The sequence below is a fragment of the Hippopotamus amphibius genome, chromosome 1 (genome assembly GCF_030028045.1).
Source record: "Hippopotamus amphibius kiboko isolate mHipAmp2 chromosome 1, mHipAmp2.hap2, whole genome shotgun sequence".
Taxonomy (NCBI): Eukaryota; Metazoa; Chordata; class Mammalia; order Artiodactyla; family Hippopotamidae; genus Hippopotamus; species Hippopotamus amphibius.
The window spans coordinates 31246428-31272828 of NC_080186.1; the positions used below are offsets into that span (position 1 = coordinate 31246428).

Here is a 26401-nt window from a genome sequence, read left to right on the forward strand (position 1 = left end):
CCAGAATCCTTTTCTTTGTTCCATAGCAGTCCTGGTTCAGTCTCAGGTTCCCCCATTTCTCCCTTTTGATCTAAGCCTCTCTGTTCCTATGGCTGTCACAGTGTAATAATCCTGTTGCATCTTTTCCCTGTAGATGTGTGTCCTCCTGTCTCTCCTCTTATTCACCCCACGGTGCAGTCAGAATCCGGTTTTCGTTCCCTCAGTTGTCATTTCTCGGGCTCCGGCTCCTCATTCTTGGCCTGGTTTACTGCATAGTGCTGGGTCGGCCCTGTCATTCCCGGTTCAGTTTCTTCCGTTTCTGGAAAACCCTTTGTTCCTGGGATTCTTTGTGGTCGGAGAGTTCCCTTGGCCTCACCCGGCAGCCCGTCTGGATCTTGCCCCGGCCTCATCCTGACCGTGTCTGGCCCTGCGGTCTGTCTGGGTCCTTGGCTCGCTCCCTTCCCTTCAGTGCCTCTGGCTTCTTCTCCAGCCGCCGCACAGGCCCAGCTCGGTTTCCCTCCAGCCAGGGGGCTCCCTCCTTTGTCCCGGCTCCGGGCCTGGGTCCGCCCCGAGTGGGGCAGCCCGCCCGCCGCACGGAGCGGGCCCGGGGCTCTCCCGGCCCCTGCGGCCGCCCGGGCTTTCATCCCGACGCGCCAGGGGCCTCCCACCCGGCCGGGCTCCGGCGGAACGCCCCCGGGGGGGCCGGCCTCCCGCCCCCCGGCCCCGGCCCCCTCCCCGCCCCGGCTGCGCGGGGGTCCGCAGCCTCCGGTGTGTGTGGGGGGCGGCGGGGAGGCCGCCCGGGGGCCGAGGACGCGGCGGGCCGCGGAGGCGACGGGGAGAGGGGCGGGGAGCGGGCCGGGCCTGGCGCTCCTGACGCGAGGAGCCGCCGCCGCCGCCGGCGGGGCGGGCTGAGGGAGGAGCGGAGTCGAGGGGTGGGGAGGCGGAAACGCCAGCGGGACCGGCGGCGGAGCGCGAGCGGCCGGGCGCGAGCGGGCTGAGGAGCGGAGCGTGAGCGGCCGGCCGGGCGGGCGCGGAGACGAGAGCCTAGAGCCAGGGCGCCGCTGCCGCCGCCCCCGGGCCGCACAAAGGGCCGAGGCTGGGGCCGCCGCCTCCGAGCGCGGCCCTGGAAGCGGCGCCCGCCGGCGCCCCGGGAGAGCGCTGCGAGGGCGGCCATGGCCGGCTACGTGCCGGGTCAGCAGCCGGCCAACCGCAGCCAGGAGAAGGAGTTCGTGCAGGCGTACGAGGATGTGCTGGAGCGCTACAAAGGTGCGGCGGCGGCGGGCGCGCGGCCCGGGCCGGGGACTGGCCGCAGCCGGGGCCCGCGGCAGGTGGGGCGGCGGGCGGGGTGGCGCCCAGCGGCGCCGGGGCCGGGCCGGGCCGGAGCCGCCCTGGGTCGGGGCCGGCTCGTTTCCAGAGCCGAGATGAGCCTCCGAGCCCTCTCCCACCTGGGACGGCGCCTTCAGAGCGCTAGTTACATTCTGTGCCCTGTTATCTGGCCCCTACTGGAAGGAGGCGAGGCCGGGCGCCGTTTCGGAGACCTAACGCGGAGGATAGTGCGGGGAGGAGGAGGAGCAGGAGGAGCAGGAGCAGCCGGGGCGGGAGGAGCCACCCGTTCCTGGAGAGGCTCGGACCTCGGCGTGCCCGCTGAGGGTCCTTCGCCCCCTTTTGTCTCCCTCGGCCTCCGATCAGTCGCGTGGCAGCCGAGGTTGTGAACCACCTTGGTTACTTGGGGGTCGGGGGGCACCGGGCCGGCGTCGGCCGGGGTCGGTGAGTGTGCAGTTTTGGTGGCGAGGCCTCCTCCCACCCCCAGCCCCTGGCCTTCCAGCCTGATCGAGGCAGGGGTCTACTGCTCCCCGAAGATCTGTCTTGGAGCTCGCATATCCACCCCTGGAAGCTCTCTTGCTAAGCAGTTCTGCAAGTTAATGCTTCATCCAAAGCCCGGGTATCTTCAGAGAAAGTTTTGACAGGCCCAGAGGCTCGGTGGACCGCATTTCCCTACCTGCCTTAGGTGCCCCTTAAGTGGAAGCCAGCGATGCGTGGCCTTGGGAGGCCCCTGTTTTGATCTTTTAACATCCAGTTCTGGGATTCGGCTTTGTGTGGCAGTTGTGCTTTCCACAGACGTGGAGATTTTCCCAGAAACTACATAGGCAGCACTTTCTCTTATTTTATTCAGCTGGGGCCCTTGTGACTGGCCCTTTAGTTTTTTTTCATCTGAAGGAGAGGAAACTTCAGCCCTTCTGACTGAGTCCAGCATACTTGTTTACGGCAGCTACTCAGTGAAGGGAAACTAATGAAGAAGCTGTAAAACGCTTCTTTTTTTTTTTTTTTTTTTTCCACTTGTGCCATTAGAGCTCTGCTTGGGAATGCAGGGGACGTGGTTGGGGGGTGGGGGGGGGGGGAGAGAGAGAGAGAGAATGAGAATGAATGCTGAAATGGACCTGCTTAGGAGTTCTACTTGTTCCCTTCTGCATCAGCTCCTGTAAGCTGTCCAGGTTTTCCTGTCTGCAGCAAGTTTTCTGTCAACCCCCTGTGGTCGTTCTTTTAAAAAATGTGGTTCATTTCAGAGCACAAAGAGGTTAGATTGTGCTGCTGAACTTCATTGAAAAAAAAAATGCTGCTAAGTGGATGGTTTCATTAAGTTTCCTTTGCAGGCTTTTGACCAACTCTGCACTCTTCAGAGGGAGGACCCTCAGAGCCTGTCTTGGCTGTTACAACTTCAAAAACCAGCAGAATTAAAACGAAAATAGGTGAAGAAAGCCCAGCTACCTCAGCGGATCATATTGCTGGTGGCCTCCAGCTGAAAGGAAGTTGGATTGCTGGCAGATGAAACTAGGAAAGAAGGGGGAAGTAGGGCTTGTTCCAGGAGAGGCTCCTATGTCCAGTCCTTTTAGCTGTCTCACTCAGTTTGGCCTTCCTCTGAAGGACTTTGATCAGGTGTTTAGGAATTTGATCCTTCCCAGACACAGGTCTCTTTTTTGAGGGGAAGAATGAATCAAAAATGGTTGGCCAGAGTAAATTAACTTGAGCTGTATGAGACTCAGCCTGTTGTGCAGCCTGCTTTATGATAGATGCAGAAGAATTTCTCTTTCCCCCACTGCACCATTCTCACTGGGAAGTCAGGGTGGATTAGCATCCGGGCCTTTGTTACTTTGCTGTATGGAATTCCTGCATTTTCCAGCCTTAGAAATCCCCTTACTGCCTTATTGGAGAACTGTTTGCCTAAGCTGGAATCAATAGAGTGAGCAGGGGAGGTAGTTCATGAGGTTAAAGCCAGGAATTAGTTTTGGAGAGACTTGGGGGAAAGAGTTATTGATGATGATGAGGTCCTAGACACTCGTTGTTTGGCCACTAAATTACTTGGCTCTCTCTTTCTGCTGCTGTTAATTTGTAGTCACCTCATTTTACAAATGAAACAGGATTTTTGTATTCAGAAGGAGAGCTAAAGTTTTCAGCTGTGTAAACTGCCCTGGAAGGGGCAAAGATGAGAAGGGAAGTGATGCATTTGCAGTGTGAAGGGAGTAGAGCAGTATGTATTACAGCTGTATTAGGGATGGTTGTCAAGCATGGGTTTTCCAGAATTGTGCTTGGCAACCATTTCCCTGTGTGTTGGTCATGAGCATGGTTTTGGCAGAATTAGATGATTCAGCATGAACATAAACACTCTCTCTCATTTCCTAAATATCCCAAAGGCTCTTTCAGAGCCTGACTGGCCAGCACACAGGAGTTATTAGGTAATAACTCTGGATCCTAACGTTTCAGAGTGGGCAGCAACCCGGCAGAGTGAGGGTAGGTTCTTCATTCTTCCAATCCTCCAACAAACAATTATTAAATATCTGTTAGAGGTAACACAGCGTTAGCCACTGGAGATGCCAGATTATGAATGAGATCTGGTTCCTGCCCTTAGTTATTTACATCCAACAAGGGAAAGCTATATGTAAACAAATAATTGTGATTGTGTGGTAAATGCTGGAACAGAGGTATGGATAAAGTACTGTGGAAGCCAGAGGAGGGATGAGTATCTCTACCTGGGGTTCACTGGGAGATTTGACAAAAGTGGTGACACTTGACAGAGCCTTTAGGGATGAATGGGATTTAGACTGATGGAGGGCGGTAGGGAGGGGAGAGGGCGGAAGAAATAAATAACAAGTGCAAAGGCATGAAGGGATGAATGGGAATAGAGGGGTCTGAGGAACGGGAGTAGTGGGGTGTGACTGAAGGACTAGAGTTTTGTGGGAGCAGATGATACTGTAAAGAACTGAGTCCAGCTTGTAAAGATTCTTTTTGGCTTTATTCCATGGGCACTGGGGGAGTCAGTCATTGAAAGGTAAAAAAAAAATGCAACCATTCATATGCCAATTTTATTTCTTCATAATAGAGGACATACCTATCCAGTGATTGGAAATACTTACATTGCTGTCTGAAGCACCCTTTTCCTTATACCAAAGCGCTTAGGAAGCTTGTAATCAGATGGTTGCTTGGCAAACATGAAAACAAAGAAAAGAGGAATGTTTCATGCAGGTGATGATATGGTTCTAGCAAAGCTGACCTCTCTGTAGACTGAGGTCCTTATGAACACCAACTAAGAAGGAACAGGAACTTCCCTGGTGGGGCAGTGGATAAGACTTCACGCTCCCAATGCAGGAGGCCTGGGTTCGATCCCTGGTTGGGGAACTAGATCCCCACATGCATGCCACAACTAAGAGTTTGCATGCCAAAACTAAGGAGGCCTGGAGCCACAACTAAAGAGCCCATGAACTGCATCATCTAAGGAGCCCACCTGCTGCAACTAAGACCCAGTGCAACCAAATAAATAACTTTAAAAATTAAAAAAAAAAAAAAAAAATAGCAGTTGGAGAGGTAGGAGAACCAGGATCTGATTCTTCTCCTAGTGTAGAGACAAACTACCCTAGGCCACATATGGACAGAGTTTTAGATTTTAGAGAGGAGGTTTAAAAAGAAACACAGTCTGGATTCGAGGTGGTTGGTTAAGTAGGAAGAGTAATATGTAAGTTCTTTCTGGAGGAATTAGCCTTTCTGTTTTCACAAAGTCCTAAAGACTAAAGAGCCTTTACATGCCAGGCTGGACTAGGAATAAAAGAACATTTGCATTTCAATGTTGGTAACATGGACTATCTGGTATTTAAAAACTTCAGAGTTCTCACTAGGTGCCATGGGTTATATGAAGTAGTTAGGACTGATTTTTGTTTATCATATCACAGAAAAGAACTTACAAAACTTACTGCCCAGAGAGCTAGGAGTGAAGGGTCTACCTACTATTTAAGATACAAAGCCAGCAAGGCAGCATGCTGTAATAGAAAGAGACAAGGCTTTGAATTTCTTCAGTCCTAGTTTTGCTACTTACCTTCTGCTACGTGACCTTGGAAAAGTTGCTTAACCTCTGATCTTTGTGTTTCTCATCTGTTAGAATGGGGATGATATTATTAACTCTGGGATTCATGAGAATATAAATGAGCTATTGGCACATATTAGGCCATTAATGTTTAGGAAGAACTTCATGGATGTAGTACTTTGTATTTTACAGAGCAGCTTCATATTCAGTATCTTATTTGATCTCCATAATATCTTGTAAGGAAGGTATTATACACGTGGTCAAATTCAGGCATAGAGACTTAAATTATTGTCCAAGAGCCAGAGGATCCAGGCTTCTAGATGAAGGTTTCATATTATAGAAGGAAATTTAAAAATCAGAGCAGTGACTTGGTTGAAGTGAGATAATTGTGAAAATGCTTTAGTTGTATCACTGTGTATTAGTATCAGTATTGCTATCAGTTTTTAGCCTCTGAACTACAGTCACACACCTTATGTGGCTTGCATTTCCGGATCTCTGAACTGTGAAGGATTTCTTTTCCTCTTATGGGAGAGATTTCATGGTATATAAATCACTTTGAAATTTTTATACAAAAGCAATGTAGTGCGAAGTGATAAAGTTTTGTTAACACAGTGGTTGGAAAATACAGGCTTAGGATTTGGTATTGTTTATCTAAGCGACACTCTGAAGCAACCTCTTGGTTAAATGTACACTCAGTTTTTAAGTTCCTTTTTAGAACACAGCCCGTGAATTGGAGTGGATAGCTTCTAGACAGAACAATAGAATAATTGCTACTTCTGGACATGAACACTGTTAATTCAGAAAGTGAGTCAAGTCCGTCTACTGGGAAGTCACAAGCTTTGGCCACGTTCGTGCTGTTGAAATCATAAAATGTGTGCATGTGCTAACGGTGTTTATGAGAGCTACTGCTTGCTTGCTTGCTTGCTTGCTGTCTTGGGCTTGCTTGGCAAGTGACATCATGCACGCCAGGGAAATGCATCAGCTGAGGCCTTATTGTCCTGGTACTTTTCAGTGCCAATTTCAGGTTTTAGTGATCACCATAGAGAGAATACTTCACAGTGCACATCTGGAAACAGGATCAAAGTCACAAGTGAACAATTATGGGTTGCACAATGAGTTGGTAGTGTTTTCTCAATGATCTTGAAAACACCCAGGCCCTCGTTTTACTAAATAAGGTTGGCTCTTTCAGCTTCTGGTAATTATATGTTGAGCCATGTCGTGACTAGGTTGTGTGGTGTGCTAAAGCTCCTGCTTTTGTTCTTCATGGTTTTGATTGGAGTTTAAGCCTCTGTTCTCTTGCTTCTGTCAGGGGCATTTGCTAATTTTCTGGCCTGTAGGAGCCCTTTCAGGCCCATTGGCTTGGTTTGCAGTATCTAAGAATGTTTATTCCATTTTTTTTTTTTTGCTACTTCTAATAAAAGATCATTTTTCCTTCCAGAACTCCTCAGTTCCTGGAATAAATTACACTGAATTTCTGATTCTTTGTCTCCAGTTTTTGAGGCCTTTCATAATTTGACTTGTTCTGCATACCTCACAACATCCACTGTGACTGCCCAGGACGGCGCTCTGCTTCACTCAGGCAGATCTCAGTAGTCCTTCCCCCTAGGTCCTCATACCTGCCTCCAAGCACAAGACCTGTGTCCTCTATGCAGCTTTCTCCCATTCCTCTATCAGACGTTGATCTCTCCCTTCACTGATCTCTTAGAATGCCTACCTCATAATTAGTCTTTTAACGATATACCGTTTTGTGCTATTCTTGCATTGTCTCTTGTCTGTTAGAATTGTTTCCCTAATGAGGTTTTATACTCTTACAGGGTAGGGACTTTTTATACTCCTTTCACATGTGGTCAGTTGGCAGGGAATTTCTCTCAAGAGAAAGGGCAATCATAGCAGCACTTTCAAGCCATATTTTAAAACAAGTAGTAGTTGTTTAATATAGAAAATGGTAAAAAGTACAGAACAGTGTATAGACCTTTAGATAATATGCCTTCCATCTGTGTGTGTGTGTAGGGGGAGTAGGGAGAGGCAGGCCAACTAACAGATAGATATGCTCTAGCTGGAGAGAATGCAGCTCTCAAGGATAAGCCCTTTTCAGCCAGCCTGGGATCTAATACCCTTAGTTTGCCTTTGGCTCCATAAATTTGTGTTACATGGTGAGTTTGCTTTCACTGGGCCCAAACACTTATTTTTCTTTCTCTGTTCAAAACTGCTTTCTTCTGCATGACCATGTGTCGGTCATCAGGGATGTGCCTGTTATCAGGGATGATTTGGGTTGTTGCCTAGGACAAGTTAATTAATTGGTCAGTCAGCATCTTTCCTTTGGGCAAGGGTTTTGCCAGCTGTACTTCTGGGTTCTGTGTTACCATAGCAGATTTCTCTCATCATTTTTACTCAGAAAGGTAAACACAGTTCCTTTGTGTTGAGGAAAAGAACAAGCTTGCTTGAAGTGTCTTTTGGAGTTTAGATGGTTTCAACCCACAGGGGCATGTTGGATTGAGATATATAGGAAGGGATTTTTAAAATTTAAATTTAAATTTTTTTTGGCTGTGTTTTTCAGTTGGTCACCAACAATGAATAAGCTCACTTTGTACACTGCATTCTGCCAGTAGCTATAAGCAGATACTGTGTTGGGAGTGTGTTCGTGGAGAGATGGGGGGCACTTAGGAGCATTGAAAAAATGATATTAAGATTAGGGGTGGAGGGAAAGAAGGTCCTGAATGTTCATATGGGGAGCCTGAGTTTTATGCAATGGATAGGATTGCTGTAGTCGCTGTATAAATGATGGATGAGAGTGGAGATTGACTCTCTAGGAGGTCCCTGTTGTAATTGAGTTGAGGTTAGATTAAGGGATGTTAAAGAGGGAGGGGCATATTTGAGAGACATTTTGGGCAGGTGCAGGGACTGAAGTTTAGATACTATCCTAACATTGCTAACTCTTTTCTAGAAGATTTTTGCCTTATAAAAAAGAATTAACTACCCCGCATGCCAGGGCTCTTCCAAAACAAAGTCTTCTTTCTTGTATAAAAATCTTCTTTTAAAGATTTTACTCCATCTAACCTGTCAGATAGGGCTGTGTGTTTGAACCTGTGGCTCGAGGTTGTGTTTCTTGGTCTTTACTTCTCATTTAAATTAGCGGTGCTGAGTGCCCTATTCTACCCATTCTCTGGACAGCCTTCATTGTGTGCTTCCAGGAATACCTGCCAAGAACTGCATAAGAAATCCTCTTAAATCCCTTCTAAAATCTTCCATTATATCTTGAAGTGTTAATCTCCCAGGTGTCAGGGGGGTGGTTTGGAGGATCCATTCATTCATTTAATTAGTAATCATTTATTGAATGTCTACTCTGAACCAGGCAATAGGCAGTGCTGAAGGAACAAAGATATTGTCCTTGCATCTTTGTGACCTTATAGTTTAACGGGGAAGACATATTGGAAAACTGACAATTACTGTCCAGTGTAGGGAGTGTTATGGACCAGGTGAGTCTGGTGCCATGCTAGTGAAGCGGAGTGCCCATGACAGCAGGGTGGGAAAGGGCCGGGGAAGGCATTCAAGAGGAAGTGACTGAGCTGCCACCTAAAGAATTCAGAACTATGGGCAGAAAGTTCAGGTACAGGGCATTCTGGGCAGCATGAACAGAAGTAGGGCTGAGAGAGCCTAAGGAGAGGAAATATGGGATCTTAGTAAGGTTGGAGTGGAGGATGTGAGGAGGAGAAATGAGATGAGGTAGGAAAAGTGGGCAGGGCTAGAATGTTGACTGGCTCTGTATATCATACTGCAGAGAGTTTAGACTTCATCCCACAGGCTTTTGGGAGCCATTGAAGGATCTTAGGCAAGGAAGACTAGGGTTGGATTTACATTTTGGAAATATACCTGCTCTGGCAGAGCCGTAAAGGAGGATTGGAGAGGAGCAAGGCTAGTGACAGACTGGTTAGGAGGCTGTGACGGTAATTTAGGAGTGATTAGAGTTTAAACTAAGGTTGTGGACGTAGTAATGTAAAGTGGACAAATGAAGAAGTGTTAAGGGGTAAACTCCATGTGTTTTGATGACTAATTGAACGTGGTGTATGAGGGGAGAGGGAAGAACCTAGGATGACTTGCAGGTTTCTGCGTGGGTGGGTGGTGTCATTAACTAAAATTGGGAGTATGAGAGGAGGAAGGTTATATGCGGTGACATGGTGTCAGTGCTGGTGCGGGGGATGGTACTGAGTTAGCGTTAGTGGTGCTGAGGTTGAGGTTTTTGTGGGATGCTGGCAGAGGTGCCCTGCAGTAGGTGTTTGTATACAGTATGGAGCTCAGGAGAGCCTAGATGGGCAGCCGTCAGCTTCTGGAATCAGAACCACAGGAGTGGATGGATCAGGAGATTGCTGAGCAGGTGTGTGTACAGTGAGAAGAGGCTTGAGACAAAAAACTCTGGGGAACTCCAAGGGGAGGGTGGTTTGGGGAACAAAGGAAGAGGATCCCGTGAAGGAAATTGTCCGCCAAAAGGAAGTGGCCAGAGATGTAGGACGAAGAGGAGAGAAGTGAGTTCAAGAAGGAAGGTGTGTCGCACACTGTCAGATGATACAGAGGTCAGGCAAGATAAGGACTTCAGGCTGTAATAGAAAGGTCACCTTTCCTGGAGCATTCCCAGTGGCAGTGTGGGAAGTGCAGTCCAGAAAGCAGTGGGTTGGGGAGTGAATGAGAAGTCCATTTTGAAACCTAGACTTTGATGGAACAGCGAGGAGGAAGACATGACTATGTAGAGCAGGATGTAGGGTGGAAGGCGTTTTGTTTGTTAATTGTAACACAGAAGAGACTTAAACATGTTTAAGTGCTGTTTGGAAAGTGTCAGTAGAGGAAAGAATAAAATTCAAGGGAGGGAGAGAATAATCAAGGAGAGCATGGGCTCCAGAGTCAAAAGGGGACTGTGTCTGATGAGAAAGATAAGAGGGAGGAAGGCAAGAATGCAGGTGGTCAGGTTGGTTGATTAGAGGCCAGAGAATTTCCCCTGATGGCTCCTGTTCTCTCTGAAAGTGGGGGGGTGAAGTCATATGCTGAGACTAGGGAGTGTGTGTGCGCGCAAGGGTGCATTCGGTCTTTCGCTCTAGCCCCAGAAGCGCTCAGTAACCTGAGTGTAGGGACTTCCCTGGTGGCGCAGTGGTTAAGAATACTCCTGCCAATGCAGGGGACACGGGTTCGATCGCTGGGCTGGGACGATCCCACATGCTGTGGAGCAGCTAAGCCCGTGCGCCACAACTACTGAGCCTGTGCTCTAGAGCCTGCGAGCCATGACTGCTGAAGCCCATGCACCTAGAGCCGGTGCTGTGCGACAAGAAAAGCCACTGCAGTGACAAGCCTGCACACTGCAATGAAGAGTAGCCCCCACTCTCCATGCGTGCAGCAACGAAGACCCAACGCAGCCAATAAATAAATAAATAAATTTATATATTTAAAAAAAAAGATTCAAAAAAACAACCTGAATGTAAATACTGAGAAAGCAGACAGGTGGATTGACGCAGGATCCAAGTTTTCCAGCAGAGGTTTGATGAAAGAATAAGGGATCATTCTAAAAAAAAATGTAACATCTGCTTGGTTATAGGTTGTCTTGTTCTCTGGCTGACTTGTATTTTGTGCCCCCAGCAAAATTGTAAGCTCTTTCAGGGCAGGAACCATGTATGTAACTGTTGTTTTCTTTTATATCATTTAATAAAGTACAGGGCAGAAATTGATTTTTCTCTGTGTGTTGACTTCATCTTGACTTTTGTGATCGGAGCATCTTGACTCTTGCTGTAGAGAGCGGCTTTTCTCACCTGTGGCCTTTAACCCGCTTCTCTTTGATAATGGAGAGTGACTTAGCCTCACATACACCTCACGAGGCTAGCTTCACTTACTCTCCCCAGGGCAGTTGAGTTGAGGAGTGTTTGTGCTTTCCATGAAGACTGTGAGATTAGTATTCCCTATCCTGTTTGGACCAGGCTTGTGAAGACCGGGTTCTTTGCAAGACTAGACAGAGTGGCTATTGTGGAGGATGCAGCCTCCTTTTTGTTTATCTTGGCAGGCGGGCAGCGAACGTGATGGATTTATTCTCGTGACTCAGAACCTTCCCTGCCTTACCTCAGCAGGTTCAATATAATCACTATTTTTCAAATCATGATAGTGACCTTCAGAGTTTATCTGACCTTTAAAACTACAAAGAATGTTAGTTACCCTTTGCTTTGTCCTCTACTTACTTGGGTTCTTCACCTTTAGTCTACTGTGGAGGAAAGGTTATTTCCTAGTGTGTTAGGCCCCCTTTGGAACTGACTTAGGTCTTACCCCTTTGACATACTCTACCTGCTTTAGTTGTTAACTGGTATATTTGCCACAGTGTGACTTGTTTTCTGCTCTTTGTTTTGTAAATTTGGACTCTGTATTGGGCAGACTTGATGTGAGTCACCCCTGGGAGTAGAAGGTGTGTCTCCACTAATTTGGAGAAGCTTCGATCTCATTTCAGTCTCTGGTTTGGCTGGTTTGGCACAGTTTCTCTCTAAGTCCTGCAGGAGGTGGGCCTGCTGCTTGTTTGCCCCTTGCCTTTGGTTTCACAAAGTGCAGTGGATGGTCTGCTCCAGGGGATGCTGCTTTGAATGTATGGACGCCCTCTGTTATTCTTGTCATCACCATCGGCAAAAACGTCTCTGTCAAGAGCCTCTTTGAATGTAGTGCAGTATCTAACACTGAATAAGTAGAGTTCATAAACCCTCTGCCTGCCCCCTGGGAGTTAAAGTATACAATAGATGTTACAGATGACAAAAGACAGTAAAGAATGTGTAAGCAGTTGAACAAACAATAGATGGTTGCCCCTCATTTAGCTGTCATTTTCCCTGTAGAAGGTCTCCTAACAAGAGACCGAGTCCAGAGGGAAAGGGGTTTGACAGAGTCAAGCTTATCTTCTCTTCCAACCAGAGTGACAGGGAGCTCCCATCCATGGATGGCCCTTTGGTGCCAGGCAGTTCCTCTCAGTGTCCTTTCTAGTCATGCAGGACTTTACTGCATGTCCCCTCTCCATGCAGCCGGGCCAGGATCCTACCGGGGCCCTCGCTCTCCGTGACTGTGGCTGGCGTGGTGTGCAGGAGAACACCCAGAAGACTTGGGTCCTCCGTACAGTCGTAACGTGAGGAAATTCATTCCAGACCTACTGCAAACACTCATGTGCACACAAACACTAGAAATGAACCATGGGGTTAGTGTTGCGTTGGGAAGAAGCGGGTCTGACCTGGTCTGGGGAACCCATCCCAGCCTCTGTTGGTTAGTTTCCCAAATGGAGAACAGGAACCAGACTAGTTCAGGTGGGGTGCTTTGAGATCCTCACCTCTCCCAGAGGACTCATTCATTGTTCTTATTGTTGTTATTTTTAATTAGTATAATAACACTATTCATGTAGTACTGCCTTTATTAGGAAGAATGGGCCTCTGTGAGGGGCTGGAATTTCCCTTCACCTTCCCTGTGGGAGAGAAAGCTAGAGGGAGCATTAGACTGCCATCGCTCAGGCCTCCTCTCTCCAGTCAGCCTTTGGGCGGCTCCTGGGAAGGGGTGAGGCAGTGGAGGCCCTGGCATGAGTACGCCATGGAGGAGGGATAAGAGGTGGTATGTTAATACGAGACGGTGGGTGTGGGGGCACTACTAAGGGGACTAATACAGGCAGCATATAGTCTTTGCGGCTGTTAGCTGCTTCCCTTTGCCTTTGTCTAAAAGCAGAGCTCCAAACCCCTGCATTCTTTCCACCTCCACCTCCTCCTCTTGATTACATCTCATTTTCTGACTTGTAAAGATGTATAATACCTTCAGCAAATAGGCTTGTGATGATATGAAAAGTTGAATAAATAAAAGCTGCAGAGATGAGAAAGCTGAGTGGGGATTTGATTATTGTGTTTAAGTATAACAAGTGTTTTTCTTGCAATTCATCACAAACTAAAACTGCCTTGTAGCGTTTCTTGTTATTTTTTTTGTTACTTAACTTTTTGTGTATATTTGTTTGAACTTCCCAACCTAATTGTGATCTTGTTCAGGGTATAGGTTGTGTCAGATGAGATGCATATGATATACTTCATGAGCTGAATCACTTTGTAAATGGTGGTGGTGGTTATATTTCTTTGTTTTTCCAGCAACTTCCAGCACCCATCTCAAGGGGTTTTTCCATACGATTGTCCCACAGACATCTCAAACGATATGTCCCAAATGGGCATCATTGTCCCCTCCCCTGCTCCCATACCTGCTTCTCTTCCTGGGTCCACCAGCTCAGCGAATGCCTTCCTCACCCATCCAGTTGTCCAAGCCAGGAGCCTGGGCTTCATGCAAGTCTCCTCCCTCCCCTGCATCCTGCCCAGGCGGCCAGTCTTTCAGCAAGTCCGGTGGATTCCATCTCCTACAACTCTCTCCACCTGTCATCTCCTCCAGCCCCACTGCTAATTTATGAGTTCAGGGCCTTATCTCTTACTGGGACTTCGGTGATTGTTGTTAACTGTTCCAACGTCACTCTTTCTTCCAAACTCCTACTTGAAAAAAACTTTCCAAAAGTGAGAAACTAATCACAATGTTAGTAAGAGAAGATAGTGTGGCGGCAGTTTTAAGGGAGCTGATAAAGGCAGGAAATATTTGTTGCTGTTATTAGCTGTTTCCCTTTGTTTACATGTTGGTCTAAGCAGAGCTGAAGCTCCTGCTTTCTTTTGTTTATTAACTCTTGTATTCCTAGCCCCCAGAAGAGTGCCTGGTATATAGTAGGTGCTCAAGAAGTATTTGTTGAATGAATGAACTGGAAATGATCAGTTCAGCTCACTCTTGTTCCTTAGAAAGAAATGAAATGAGGCATGGAGAGGTGCAGTAGCTTGTTCAGGGTCATGTACCTAATTGGTGCTAGAGCCAGATCTCACCAGGGGGGTGGTGTTCTTTTTTAATGAAATCATGCTTTATCACGGTTCCTTTATGTGATTTGATACTGATGTGCATTATCGGCTTAACTGTATATCCCTGTGAGCAGGGATGGGGAGAGGAAACTAATACATATTAAGCCCTTACTCAGTGCCAGGTGCTTTATCTCATTTAACCATCACAAGTAGCATCTTATGACAGACTAATGACATTGGTGGATATTACAGACGAGGAAACCAAAGCTTAAGGAACCTAAATAAGTTCCATGAGGGTCACACAGCTGGTAAGTGACTGAACTAGGTTTTGCACCCAGGCCTGCTGAACTCCCCCGGGCAGTAGGCCCTCTTACCTTAGGGAGCAGTATAAACTTGGATTTTGTAGTCTGAGTTGCTTTAAGATTTTCCAGTCAGACTATTCTTGAAAATGGTCTGATTTGAACTGCTCAAATAGAGTTGCAGTACTGTTTACCTTAAGACAACCCCATGGGACAGTGGGGTCCTGGTAATAGGAGTCTGCAGTGCTCTTGAGGCAAAAAACAATCCTGTGCTCTGGGTAGTGCTGTATCCCTCCGTTCAGCTATATTACATATAACCGAATTTCAGCCTTGTTCTCTAACCCGGGCATCCAGGACCACCATAGAAGGGCTCGTGCAGTGCAGTACTTCTGAGTGTGTTTGGTAGAGCTCATAAGCACCAGGAGCACAAACAAAGACAATGCCTAAAATGTAGGACAGGTAGAGCAGGAGAGGACTGAACCTGATTGAAGCTAGCTGCTTCTGTAGTAAGTAGGCAGACCGTAATTGCCTGTGTTGCTCAGAGACCTGAGCTGAGAGTGGGGGTGGGGAGAGGTCACACCATTATCTTTGGAGAAATGATGGGAGTAAATAATCTTTAGTTTCCAATTTACTCCAGAAGCTTTCGCTCACTGTTCAGAGTCACAGTAGTCATGTGGACTTTGAGGTGGCAACTTGTCACCCCAAATCATGAAAGCATAAGGTTAACATTTTTTTTTTCATTCGAGTTCCCCTTAGATACCGCCGCCATTCATTTGGAACTCCCGACTAGCTTCCTCCCGGTAGCTTTGTGTAGCCTGCCTTAGAAAGGAGAGTGGGAACTGAGCTAAGGGGGCCCAGGAGGGGAGAGGAAGGAATAGTGAAGGTGGCAGAGAAACAAAGCCTTAATTAGTAGGTTCCTCTGTCTTTTGGGAGTTAAAGTCCTTTTCATTAGCTGATTGCTGAGATGAGGGTGGAAACCCAGGAGGAGGAGGAGGAAGAGTTGTTGTAATGGAAGCAGAATGGTTAAACCCTCAGTGGTGATCCAGGCCCAGCAATATCTGTAGCACCTGGGAGCTTGTTAGACATGCACAGTGTTAGGCTCCACCCCAGACCTGCTAAATCAGTTTTTATTTTAGCAAGATTCCCAAGTGATTCCATGCACATTAAAGTTTGAGCAGCACTGAGTTGCTAATAAAGTGGTTCAGTATAAGGGATTTTGCAGTCTGACAGATCTGGGATTGAAACCTGGTTTGGGCATTGAATAGCTGTGTGACCTTGGGTGAATTCTTTTAGTCTCTCTGTGTCTTAGTTTCTTATCTGCAGAATAGGGGAACTCTCTACTTCATAGTGCTGTTGGGGAAAGTTAATGAAATATTGGTTCTTTATGCGATTGATGGTGTCTTAGAATTAATGAAATTTAGTAATATCTGTAACATACCAAATACTAATTACAACACTGTTACAGAGTAAATGATAAATGTTATTACTAATAAACTACATTAGGCAAATTTACAGGAACAAAGTGCTTTCTCTTTTTCTTCTGTCTCTCAAGGAGTGGATTTTTCTGCAGTTTTATAAAACTATAGTCAGTGTGTATACTTTTTGATGTTTTACTTAGCATTATTTAATAATAGTTGTAGCAGAAGTAGTTAACAAATATAACACTTATTAATGTGCCAGGCACTATTTTAAGTACTTTATGTACATATTTATTCATTCAGTCCTTAGAGTAACCATGTGAGATAGGTATTAGTATCTCCATTTTCAGATGAGGAAACAGAACAGAGAGGTTAAGTGACTTGCCCAAGATCACACAGTTGGTAAATTGCAGAGTGAAGATTTGAACTGAGGTAGTCAGAATCTAGCGTCCATGCTCTCTATTTTCATGTATTGCTGTTACCCTCAAACTTATGTAATGTAATGGAAATCAGGAGACTTGTGTTGGATACCCTAATTCTGACACTAACTTATTTGTGACTTTGGTCAAGTCATTTTACTTCTTTGGGCCAATTTCCTTATTGTAAAAATGGGAGAATCAGATGGGGTTCACACAAAACATAGTGATTGAAATCAAAAGTTTGGTAGAAAGTCATATCTAAGGAATTGGTTCAAAATTACTTGTTCGAACAGGTTGGTTTAATTAAAAACAAGGGATTTGAATCTTGGCTTTTCCACTTTCTGGCTGTGTGATGTTGGGCAGCTTACTTAAACTTTCTAAACACTGATTTCCTCACTAGTAATGGGAAGAACAGTTCATACCTTGCAGAGATGTTGTGAAGTTTGAATAAGATAATGTGTATTAGCACCTAACGTATGTGAGACACACAGTAGATACTCAATATACAAGAGTTCTCTTTTCTTCTTTCTTTTCTTCCAGGGATGGTTAGGGAAGCAGATATACCAGATTCAAAAGGAGTAAGAATCTATCTTGGTCCTAGTGTTTTTTCCCCACAATGGTATTTTCATTGCTGGGAGATGAGAATTAGCAGAGAAAAAAGTGTGCATAGATCCAGGTCCTGTTGTTTTTAAATAACCCACCTTTTGATTTTAAATTAAAATTCCTTTAAAAAATACATAGTTTGTAATAGGATAAATGCCGATTAAAAAAACAAAACAACAACAGACATGGTGTATTACTTTCTTGGGGCTGCCATAACAAAGTAACACAAACTAGGTGACTTAAACAACAAAAATTTATTGTCTTACAGTTCTGGAAGCTAAATGCCTGAAATCAAGTTGTGAGGCTACGAGGGAGAATCTGTTCCAGGCCTTTTGCCCAGCTTCTGCTAACTTCAGGCATTCGTTGGCTTGTAGATGGCCTTTCTCTGTGTGCCTTCACATCACTTGTATGTGTCTGTCTCTGTGTCCAAATTTCCCCTTTTTATAAGAACACCAGTCTTATATTGGTTTAGAGTCCACCCTAATGACCCCATCTTAACTTGATCATTTGTAAAGACCCCAATTGCCAAATAAAATCATGTTCAGGTGCTCCGAGTTAGGACTTAAGCATCTTTTGGGGGACACAATTTAACCTGTAACAGATAATTTAGCTACTTCTAACCTGGAGAGAAGAACATGTATGAAATTAACTTTTGCTTGTCTCTTAGAACTTATTACTAAGATTCTTTTGGTAGGAACACAGGAAGAACCCAGGTTCACCTCCTGTCCTGCTGATTCTGCACCTTGGTTTTGGCATCATTTAGGAAAGAGAGTGGAAATGGATCTGGTACATAGTGTTGGTAGGAGATGTCTTCCTTTTATGAGCTGAATGGATTAATAATAACAATAGGTCCCATCAGTTGGGTTTTTACTGTGTGCCAGAGACTGTGTTAAGCACTTTATATACACTAGCGCATTGAATTCTCATGACAACCTCATGAAGTAGATATTATTAATATCATTTTACAGAGGAGAAAAGTAAGGCTTAAGCCAGTGAAATAACTTGCCCAAGATCACGTCTAATAAATGGTAGAGCAGGCGTTCAGATCTAACTCTGTGCGACTACAGAACTCCTGTTCTTAACTACTATATTATACTTTCCCTTCATCTTGAATAGAACTGTCTGGCTGGAGCCTCCTTTTCTCTAAAACTACTAGTTCTGGAAGCGCGCCTACTGAAGGGTCAGGGAAGTGACCTTTATGTGCATTCTTGGGAGCTCTTATTGTTTGTGAGAGGGAAAGGGAGTGTGACTTTAGTTGGCACTTTTTACCTGGTGGTTTAAGTCTTGCCAAGGGGCCCTAGTCAAGTGTGGGACATTGTGAGTTACTTTCAAAAAAAAATACTACTCTAGAACTGAAGAGGCTTACTGTTCTTATGTAACTCTCTTTCTACTATTATTACTGCAAAATTACACATGCTTATTATAAATTTAAGCAGTACAAAGAAAAAGGTAAAAGTTCTCTTTTTTGGTCTTTTTCCATCTAGTCCCACTGGTCAGAGTAACTGGTGTTTAGTTTGTATTTCAGCTTTTTCCTTGCCAGGTTTACTTTTTTTTTTACTTGAAGGATAGTTGATTTACAGTGTTGTATTAGTTTCTGGTGTACAACAAAGTGATTCAGATATATATAATTAGACATAGATAATTCAGATATATATAATTAATCAGATAATTATACACACATTCTTTTTCATAATCTTTTCCATTGTGATTTATTATAGGATGTTGAATATAGTTCCCTGTGCTATACACTAGGACCGTGTTGTTTACCTATTCTATATGTGGTAGTTTGTATCTGCTAATCCCAAACTCCTAATTTATTCCTCCCCAGCCCCCTTTCCTGTTTGGTAACGATAAGTTTATTTTCTATGTCTGAGAGTCTGTTTCTGTTTTGTAAATAAGTTCATTTGTACCATATATATCTATATCTATATATCTATATATACCTCTTAACTTTTTTTTTGGCTGGGCCGTGCAGCATGTGGGAACTTAGTTTAGTTCCCTGACCAGGGATGGAACCTGTGCCCCTTGTATTGGAAGTGCAGAGTCTTAACCCTGGATGGTCATATTTTAGATTCACATATAAGTGATATCATATGGTCTGTGTCTTTCTCTTTCTGACTTAATTCATTTAGTATGATCTCTAGGTCCATCCATGTTGCTCCAGTGGCATTCTTTCATTCTTTTTTGTTGCCAACGTTACTTTGGAACTACCCCCTCCCTCCTTTACTCCTTCATGTTGGTTGCGTCTCCTTTTGTCTCAAAGCCTGACCTCTATTTTATTTACATGTATGTTATTTATTTATTTACTAAAAGGTGTTCATCTACATGCCCTGTGAAAAGCAGTCTTTTAATTGGGAAGGGCTATGTACAGAGATAGGCCGTAGATTATATGCCAGTATAGCATAAGGCCAAAATTTCTTAGTAGAAGACACGGTCTCTCCACACCCGTTTCTTGCCCTATACCCCTATAATCCTTTGCTATACTCATACCCCTCTGCATGCAGCTTACTCACACTCCACATTGCTTCTAGTTCATTTGTCTTGCTCATATTACTGCCTCGGTCTGCAGAGTCCTCCTAAATCTATTCTCTTGAAAAACGTATCCTTCCTGACTCAGTCCAAATGTTATGTTCTTAATGATGACTTTCTGAGTTCTTCTGAGTGCGTGGATTAGCCTCTCTCTTCTCTCTGCTTTAATAGTCCATGCATGCATGCATGTATTATTTATTTTAATCATAGCCTTTATTTATAATGCAAATGTTTTAGTATACTTTTGCTAAGTTTATTAAGTAAATAAAAAACCCGTTATGATTATTATTGCTTTATGCAGACAATGTTCATTCAGATTTACCAAATATTAACCTTTCTTAAAAGTTGCTTTTCCTTTCTCCTAGCATGTCCAGTCTTCCATTTTGGGATAATTTTCCTTCTCCCTGAAGAACTCCCCATGCTAATATTCTGTACTATGGCCTGCTGGGTGATACGTGCTCTTAGTTTGTATTTGCCTCCTGTTTATTTTTGTTGCCATGTGTCTGGCTTACTTTGGGGCCTTCGTTTGGTATTTAGGACTTCTGCCTCTGCTAGAGCCATCCCCTTTTCTGTAAGGTCTTTCCCACCTTGCTAGTGAAATCCTCCTTGTCCTTGGAGCTCAGTTTGAGTCCTCCATTTTCCCCTTAATCCTTTGCAAACCATGCTAACCTGTGATAATTGGTTCTGCTTCTGAACTTACAGCGTTAATTTCTATCACTCATTGGCCAGTTGACCATGTAATGCTGTATATCATCACTTGTATTTTATCATTTGTTATTTAATTTCCCACGTATTTACCCAATTAGATTGTGCTCCTGGGGGGTCACAGGATTTATTCTTCCTTCTGTTGTCATCTTGCCTAGCTCAGTGCCCTACATTTAGCAGGTATTCACCAAATGTCAGTGTGATTGGATTTTCTTAGTACTTCACACCCTGTTAAAGATCAGGTGCTCACAGCCGGAAGCCTGAGGGAGCGTTCAACTGATGACATCATCTCGGCTGCCTATCATGAGGGGTGTGTGCCACTGAGGAGTGTCAGCAGATGAAATACTTGGGCAACAGGTTATGCTTCCTTCTCTAATGAATGGGATTCAGACTCCACGTTGGGGAAAAGAGATAGTAAGTGTAGGAGGAGGGCTGACAAGGGGATGGAAGGGAGGATGCTACATCATTAGATATGAGGATATGACTTTATTAAAAACATAAATAAAAGGATGGTGTAATGCAGAGAGAAGCTTCTTGGAACCAGTAGGCTGATTTGATAAACCAGCTTCTCTGGTGCAAACCAGTAATTAATTGCCATTCATTTTCTTTGCAATAAAACTGTACCACCCAGCTACTTGCTTTCTCATTAGGGTGAGTATGGAGAAAGGACTTAGTTTAGAATTAGGAAATCCGAGAGAGATGCAGGATAGTCAGAGTGGGCCGAGGGGTGGGGATATTCCTTTCCTTTGTCTTACCAGCCCTAGTAGGGGTTGCTATTGGAGTAGTATAAAACCTCTTATTTCTACCCCTCCTACTTCTTTTTGCCCATCTTTCTTTCTTCCTTCACCGGTGCCCTCCTACCACACACACTAGTCATCAGCCTCATCTCTGAGGCCCAGGTATGCAATGGACACTCTGCTGTTAGCTTTCCAGGCCTTGAATGTAATCTGTCTTTCCATCCTCCACTCCTCTGCCCTCCCCAAGTGGTAGGAAGGTAGAGAAAAGGAAATAGAGTATGGTAGTTTAAACTCTTCTGTGGCTTAGAGGGCAGAATTTTTTTTAATTTTTTGGCTGCACTGTGCTGCTTGTGGGATCTTAGTTCCCTGACCAGGGATGGAACTCATGCCCCCTGCATTGGGACTGCGGAGTCTTAACTACTAGACCACCAGGGAAGTCCCAAAGGCAGAATGTTTTGATTGCTTGATTTAAGGGTCTTGAGGTCTCCTAATATGAGAATCTATTCTCTTGTTGATAGAAAGCCCTCACTTCATTCTTCATTCTTTTTCTGTGAGTAATGTGGACCTAGAAAAAGTCTTATGTTGAGGACTTGGTACCTGCCCCTGAAGGGGAAAAGATCACTCTTGGGCTTGATTTATTTTCCATCAGTGGTTTCTCATTATCAGAAGATGAAAATTAATGGTGCTTTGAACAAAGTTAGAGTATAACATAAATATGGTTAAGACCCTAATACATTTATAATGATTGGGCTTTGGTTTTAAAAAATATCTTTTTAAAGTATGTTGTCTTAGGCTAGATGTCTCCCTACTTTTTGTGGAATGATTTAGCTGCAGACTAATCTGGAGGGAATAACAATACTAAATGACTTAAATCATCAAACATTGTGATGTTACTGAGACTGTCTTGGTGGGGAGAGGTTTGGTCCATGGGAATAATGTGGGTTTCCTTTCTCTCCCTTCAGATAAATCCTCCTTCATGTCCCATTCTCTGGCTACGGTGAGGGATGGACAGTGGGGAAAAGTTAGTGCACTCATCTCATTGTTCAGGTTGTTTCCTGGGTGTGGTTCTGCAGAGCTTCCTCTGAGAGCTGACTCAAGAGTTCTTTTCCATTGTGGCAGGGTTCTTGTTTTTACATGCCACACCAATTTACAGCCTTGGCGTGTGGGGCAGCGTCATTTGGAGGTGTCAAGTTGGGAATGAGGAAAGTAAAAATATTTTCAGAGGTTCCTTGAGAGAAAGGTTGCTTTCACTAGGCACACCAGTTTTCCCTAGATGCTAGGGCTTGAGAACTGAAGCATTCTAAGCATATATTCTTCCTTTTTGATGTCACCGATCCCTCTGAATAACGTTATTTGTTTGTCTTTTTGTGTCCCACGAGACTGTGCGTCTTGAGAACTGAGATAGCGTCTCATCCATCTTTTTGTCCCCAAAGTTTAGCACAGTGCCCAACTTGAAGTGTTTATAAATGTATGTTGAGTTGAGTAGTGGAGGGAAGCTGTAAGTGCATTGTGTGCTGGCAGATGCATGCCTAGCATATTGAGTTGGGAGACATTTGTAGCAAGTGGAGATAGGAGAGAGAGATAAATAAAGGAATTTTTGTGGATAGGACATGGGGAATTTTAGTTGCCAAAGAATTTCTTGAGAAACAGTTGTTTTGCAGTCTTCCTTTATGTGAGAAAGCAGTTAAAAATTGAGCGTTAGGGGACTTCCCTGGTGGTTCAGTGGTTAAGACTCTGTACTCCCAGTGCAGGCGGCCCGGGTTTGATCCCTGGTCAGGGAACTAGATCCCACATGCTGCAGCTAAGACCTGGCACAGCCAAATAAATAAATAATTTTTTTTTAAGTTGAGTATTAGTTCCATCTGACTAGCTAATGACCTTGGATAAGGCTTCCTGTCAGTGACCTTCTTAGTAGCAGGGACTAAAGATACATGCCTATCCCTCTCAAATGGAGAGATTCAGCAAAGGGAGGGGATCAGGATTAGATCGTGTGTGGGAAAGAAAGCACTTGAGACCCTACTAGCCAGCACTGCAGAAACATAAAGCTGTTATTATGATGGCTGCTGTTGGCAAACAGAAAGTCTCAGCCTCTTCTCTGGTTTGTATCCCACACCCAGCCCCAACCTCAGATTGAGTAGATGCACACTTTAAATATTGGGGTCGCCTGTACCTGTTGGCAGATGTCCCTTGTGGTTTCTGAGTATTGTGCAAACATTACCTTTCATCTCTTTCCTACATCAGGAAAACGTAGGAAGTTTGTGGAGTTGTGCTTTTGGTTGGCATTAGGGCATGAGGAGCCTTCATTTCCCACTTCTAACTAGTAACTATCTAAACTAGGAAATAGTTATAACAAAACAGCCCTGGCTTGGAAGTTCTTACCTAGATAGTGACTGACGCTTGAGAGGAACTTGGCCTTCATAACCCCATGCGTTGAGAAGGGGACAGTCACTTCCCTGATATGGCTGGGATCCTGGTCAGCTGATTTCCTGTCTCTAGAGGGATGTGATTCCTCCCCCTTCCTTCTGGAAGAAATGGATATTTTTTCATTTCCTGTTTGATAGCATATTTTCTGAGTACCAGGAGACACTCACTGACCATAAATCACGTGGGCTGTGGAGGTGGGACGGAAGCTGCTTTTGTTTTCCGCAGAATAGCTTTCGTTTGAGGGATACAGATGTACACGAACCCAAGCTTCCTTGTGACCCTGGGAGAGATACAGGACCCAGAGGGATTGTTTTGAATCCTTTCCTGGGCTGTGCCTACTTGACCTGTGGCCGTAGAGCCCCTTCTCCCACTTAGGCCAGAAAAGCTTGGTTCCTCATGCATGGCCTGCGTGCTGTGGATTCCACTGTTGCCACATCCTCTGGTCAGCCCTTTTGGTGCCTAAATCTACCTGGGAGCAACTGTTAGTCCCTGGTGGAAGTGACACATCCTTGGAATGGAACCTGGCAGGATGCCCCCCTGAGCCCTGGTGGAGTAACACAGGCTGCGACTGGAAACTGGCCGTCCAGATTTCCTGCTCTCTGTCCTTACGAGCAGACCTTGCAGCTTCCTCTCTGGTGGCGAGGGAGCTGGTTGTTAACAGGCAGTGCTACCTGTGGACCCGCACAGCAGTTTCAGTTCCTGTCCATTGAGACTGGCCTGCTCTGCATCCATCTGGTGTGAGCAGGAGACAGAAAAGGGAGGAGTGGGGAGGAAGTCATTGTGATCCCCTTTGCTTCTCGCGGAGTTTTGCTTAGTGTTTGGGGACCTGGGGTTTAATTTTGTGACACATTAGCTGTTAGGTTTTTTCTTTTCCTTGCCCTTGGAGAAGTCCTTAAAAATTCTTACAAAATAGGACATTGCTTGGTAGGTTATGAGGGGTGTCATTTTTGGGTTTTGTGTGTAACACAGCTTTTCCTAGTTTGCCAGCGTTTACATGACTAAAGTAATTGGTATGTTTAAAGTTCTCAGAGGTCATCAGAAGAAGAACTGCCTTAGAAGTGGAATTAGTGAGCATGACTTTTAACAGTAAATGCTTCCTTTTACCTCTCTTGCTGACCATGTCCCTTCTCCTTGCTCCAGGGGCTTTCTGGTTTGTGGCTATTTTATAGTATCAGATAAATTTCCCCTCTAGGGTGGAGAGCAGCATTTTACAGTGGAAAGGGTGTAAATGTTGGAATCCTGGTTCTGGTACTTGCAAACTCTGTGACCTTGGCCAGTCACTTAACTACTGTGTGTGATTTTTCTAACTCCTCATTTGCAAAATGTTAGTGATAAAAACTATCTTGTAGGGTTTCTGTAAAGGTTAAATGAATTAATATATGGACAGCATTTTGCTTGACACATTGTAGGTATGTAATTGTAGCTTTTTATTAGTAAGCATCATGAAAAATATGATTTTTTTTCAGTGTGGTAAAATGTACATAAAATGTACCATTTTAACCATTTTTAAGTGTACATTTCAGTGGCATTAAGTACATTCACACTGTTGTGTAGCCGTTACCACTGTCCATCTCCAGAACATCCCAAATTTCAATTTCAATTCCCATTCACTCCTCCCCCAGCCCCTGGCAACTGCAATTCTGTTTTCTGTCTCTGTAAGTTTGACTATTCTAGGTATTTCATGTAAGTACACTCATACAATATCTATACTTTTGTGATTGGCTTATTTCACTTAGCATAATGTCTTTCAGCTCCATCCATATTGTAGTATGTGTCGTAATTTTATTCCTTTTTAAGGCCGCATGATATTCCTTTGTAGGTATGTACCACATTTTGTTTATTCATTTGTCTGTTGATGGACACTTAGGTTGCTAACAGTATGATTACTTTCAGTAGCAATATTGTTGGATTGATTCTCTATAGTTAGAGCTCCCAAAGCTGGGAGGAAGAAGAAGTGAGGGGAGATACTGTCATTTGTGTGTTGACTTCATCTCTCTGGGTATTGGTTGTCGGACGTATTTTGATAGGCATCTGACAAATAACAGAGCCCATTCTGACTGGAGCCCATAGAGAGGGTCCAGGCCTGGCAGAACTCCAGGGGGGGAAAGAATTGCTTCTTAGCCTAAGCAAGGGTTAGACTTTTCCCCAGGAACAGACTGCTTTGCAGTGCCTGTAGTTTACCAGCCTTGTCTTTCCTCCCGCCCTCTTCTGCTGTGACTGTGAATGGGACTCTTGCTGTTGTGACATACCTAGACTCTTAATTTGTTTTACACAGGTCAGGGCCTGAGGGGGAACTGTTGTACAGCCATACAGTGAACGGCCAGCCTGGCCTGTCGGATGTGTAGGATATATACACATGCGTGTGTGTGCTCATATATGTATATATGTGTGTGTTCACATCCTGTCGTTGACAGTTGACACAATATGGAAGCTACATGCTCTCCTCTGGCTTCCCTTCAACCCAGCCCACCACCAAAATGTGTGCATTGGCAACAGGGGGTCCCAGGATGATGGGAGAGGTTTCCAAGGCGATTGAAGCACAAAGAACCTTAGCAGGGTGATCTTGACAGCTTGGGTAGCCTCTTGAAGTTTCTTCCAAAATTCTGGAGGGAGTGCTCTGCCGCTCTGACTTCTTTGCCATCTTTGGGCCTGAGCTGGGCCTGGAAAAGTCCAAGAGCACAGGCTTTTGCATCCTGCGCTTGTGCTGGACATAGTGAGTGGAGGCTGAGAAGGAGAGGCAGCCCCTCCAAACTCCCGGATCCCTCTTTGTGGGCTCTCTTGTTTGTTTATAAGGGGATAAAGGACAGTTTGTACTGATTGTCCCCAGTCCCCTCTCTATGCTTAAGGGGACTGTAGTGTCATTGGGGTTTTTTGCCCCATTGTGTCAGGGGCATATCCCCTCAGTGCACACCTCCACCCAAATTGGTCTACCTGCATATTTCTGTTCCATACCTTCATTGCCTACGTACCAGTTATCTTTCAAAAACTATTCAGGATGATTTTATGTTGTCAGTGTAACATGAGTGAACTAATTCTGTATTAAGTTAGTGAAGATCATATTTAGTATTCAGTTCTAGCTA

General features: G+C 44.8%; 1 protein-coding gene across 2 annotated transcripts in view; it reads left to right on the forward strand.

Moving 5' to 3' along the window:
• The first annotated feature begins 934 nt into the window (after positions 1-934).
• Positions 935-26401, forward strand: part of MACF1 (microtubule actin crosslinking factor 1) — a 304215-nt gene continuing 278748 nt past the window's right edge. Inside the window, exon 1 of one of the 2 annotated variants that reach the window (XM_057706161.1) lies at positions 935-1245. In XM_057706161.1, the coding sequence (XP_057562144.1) occupies positions 1152-1245 (94 nt within the window). In that variant the 5' untranslated portion in view covers positions 935-1151. The remainder of the gene's footprint in view (positions 1246-26401) is intronic. The other variant, XM_057706146.1, reaches the window with a different exon arrangement.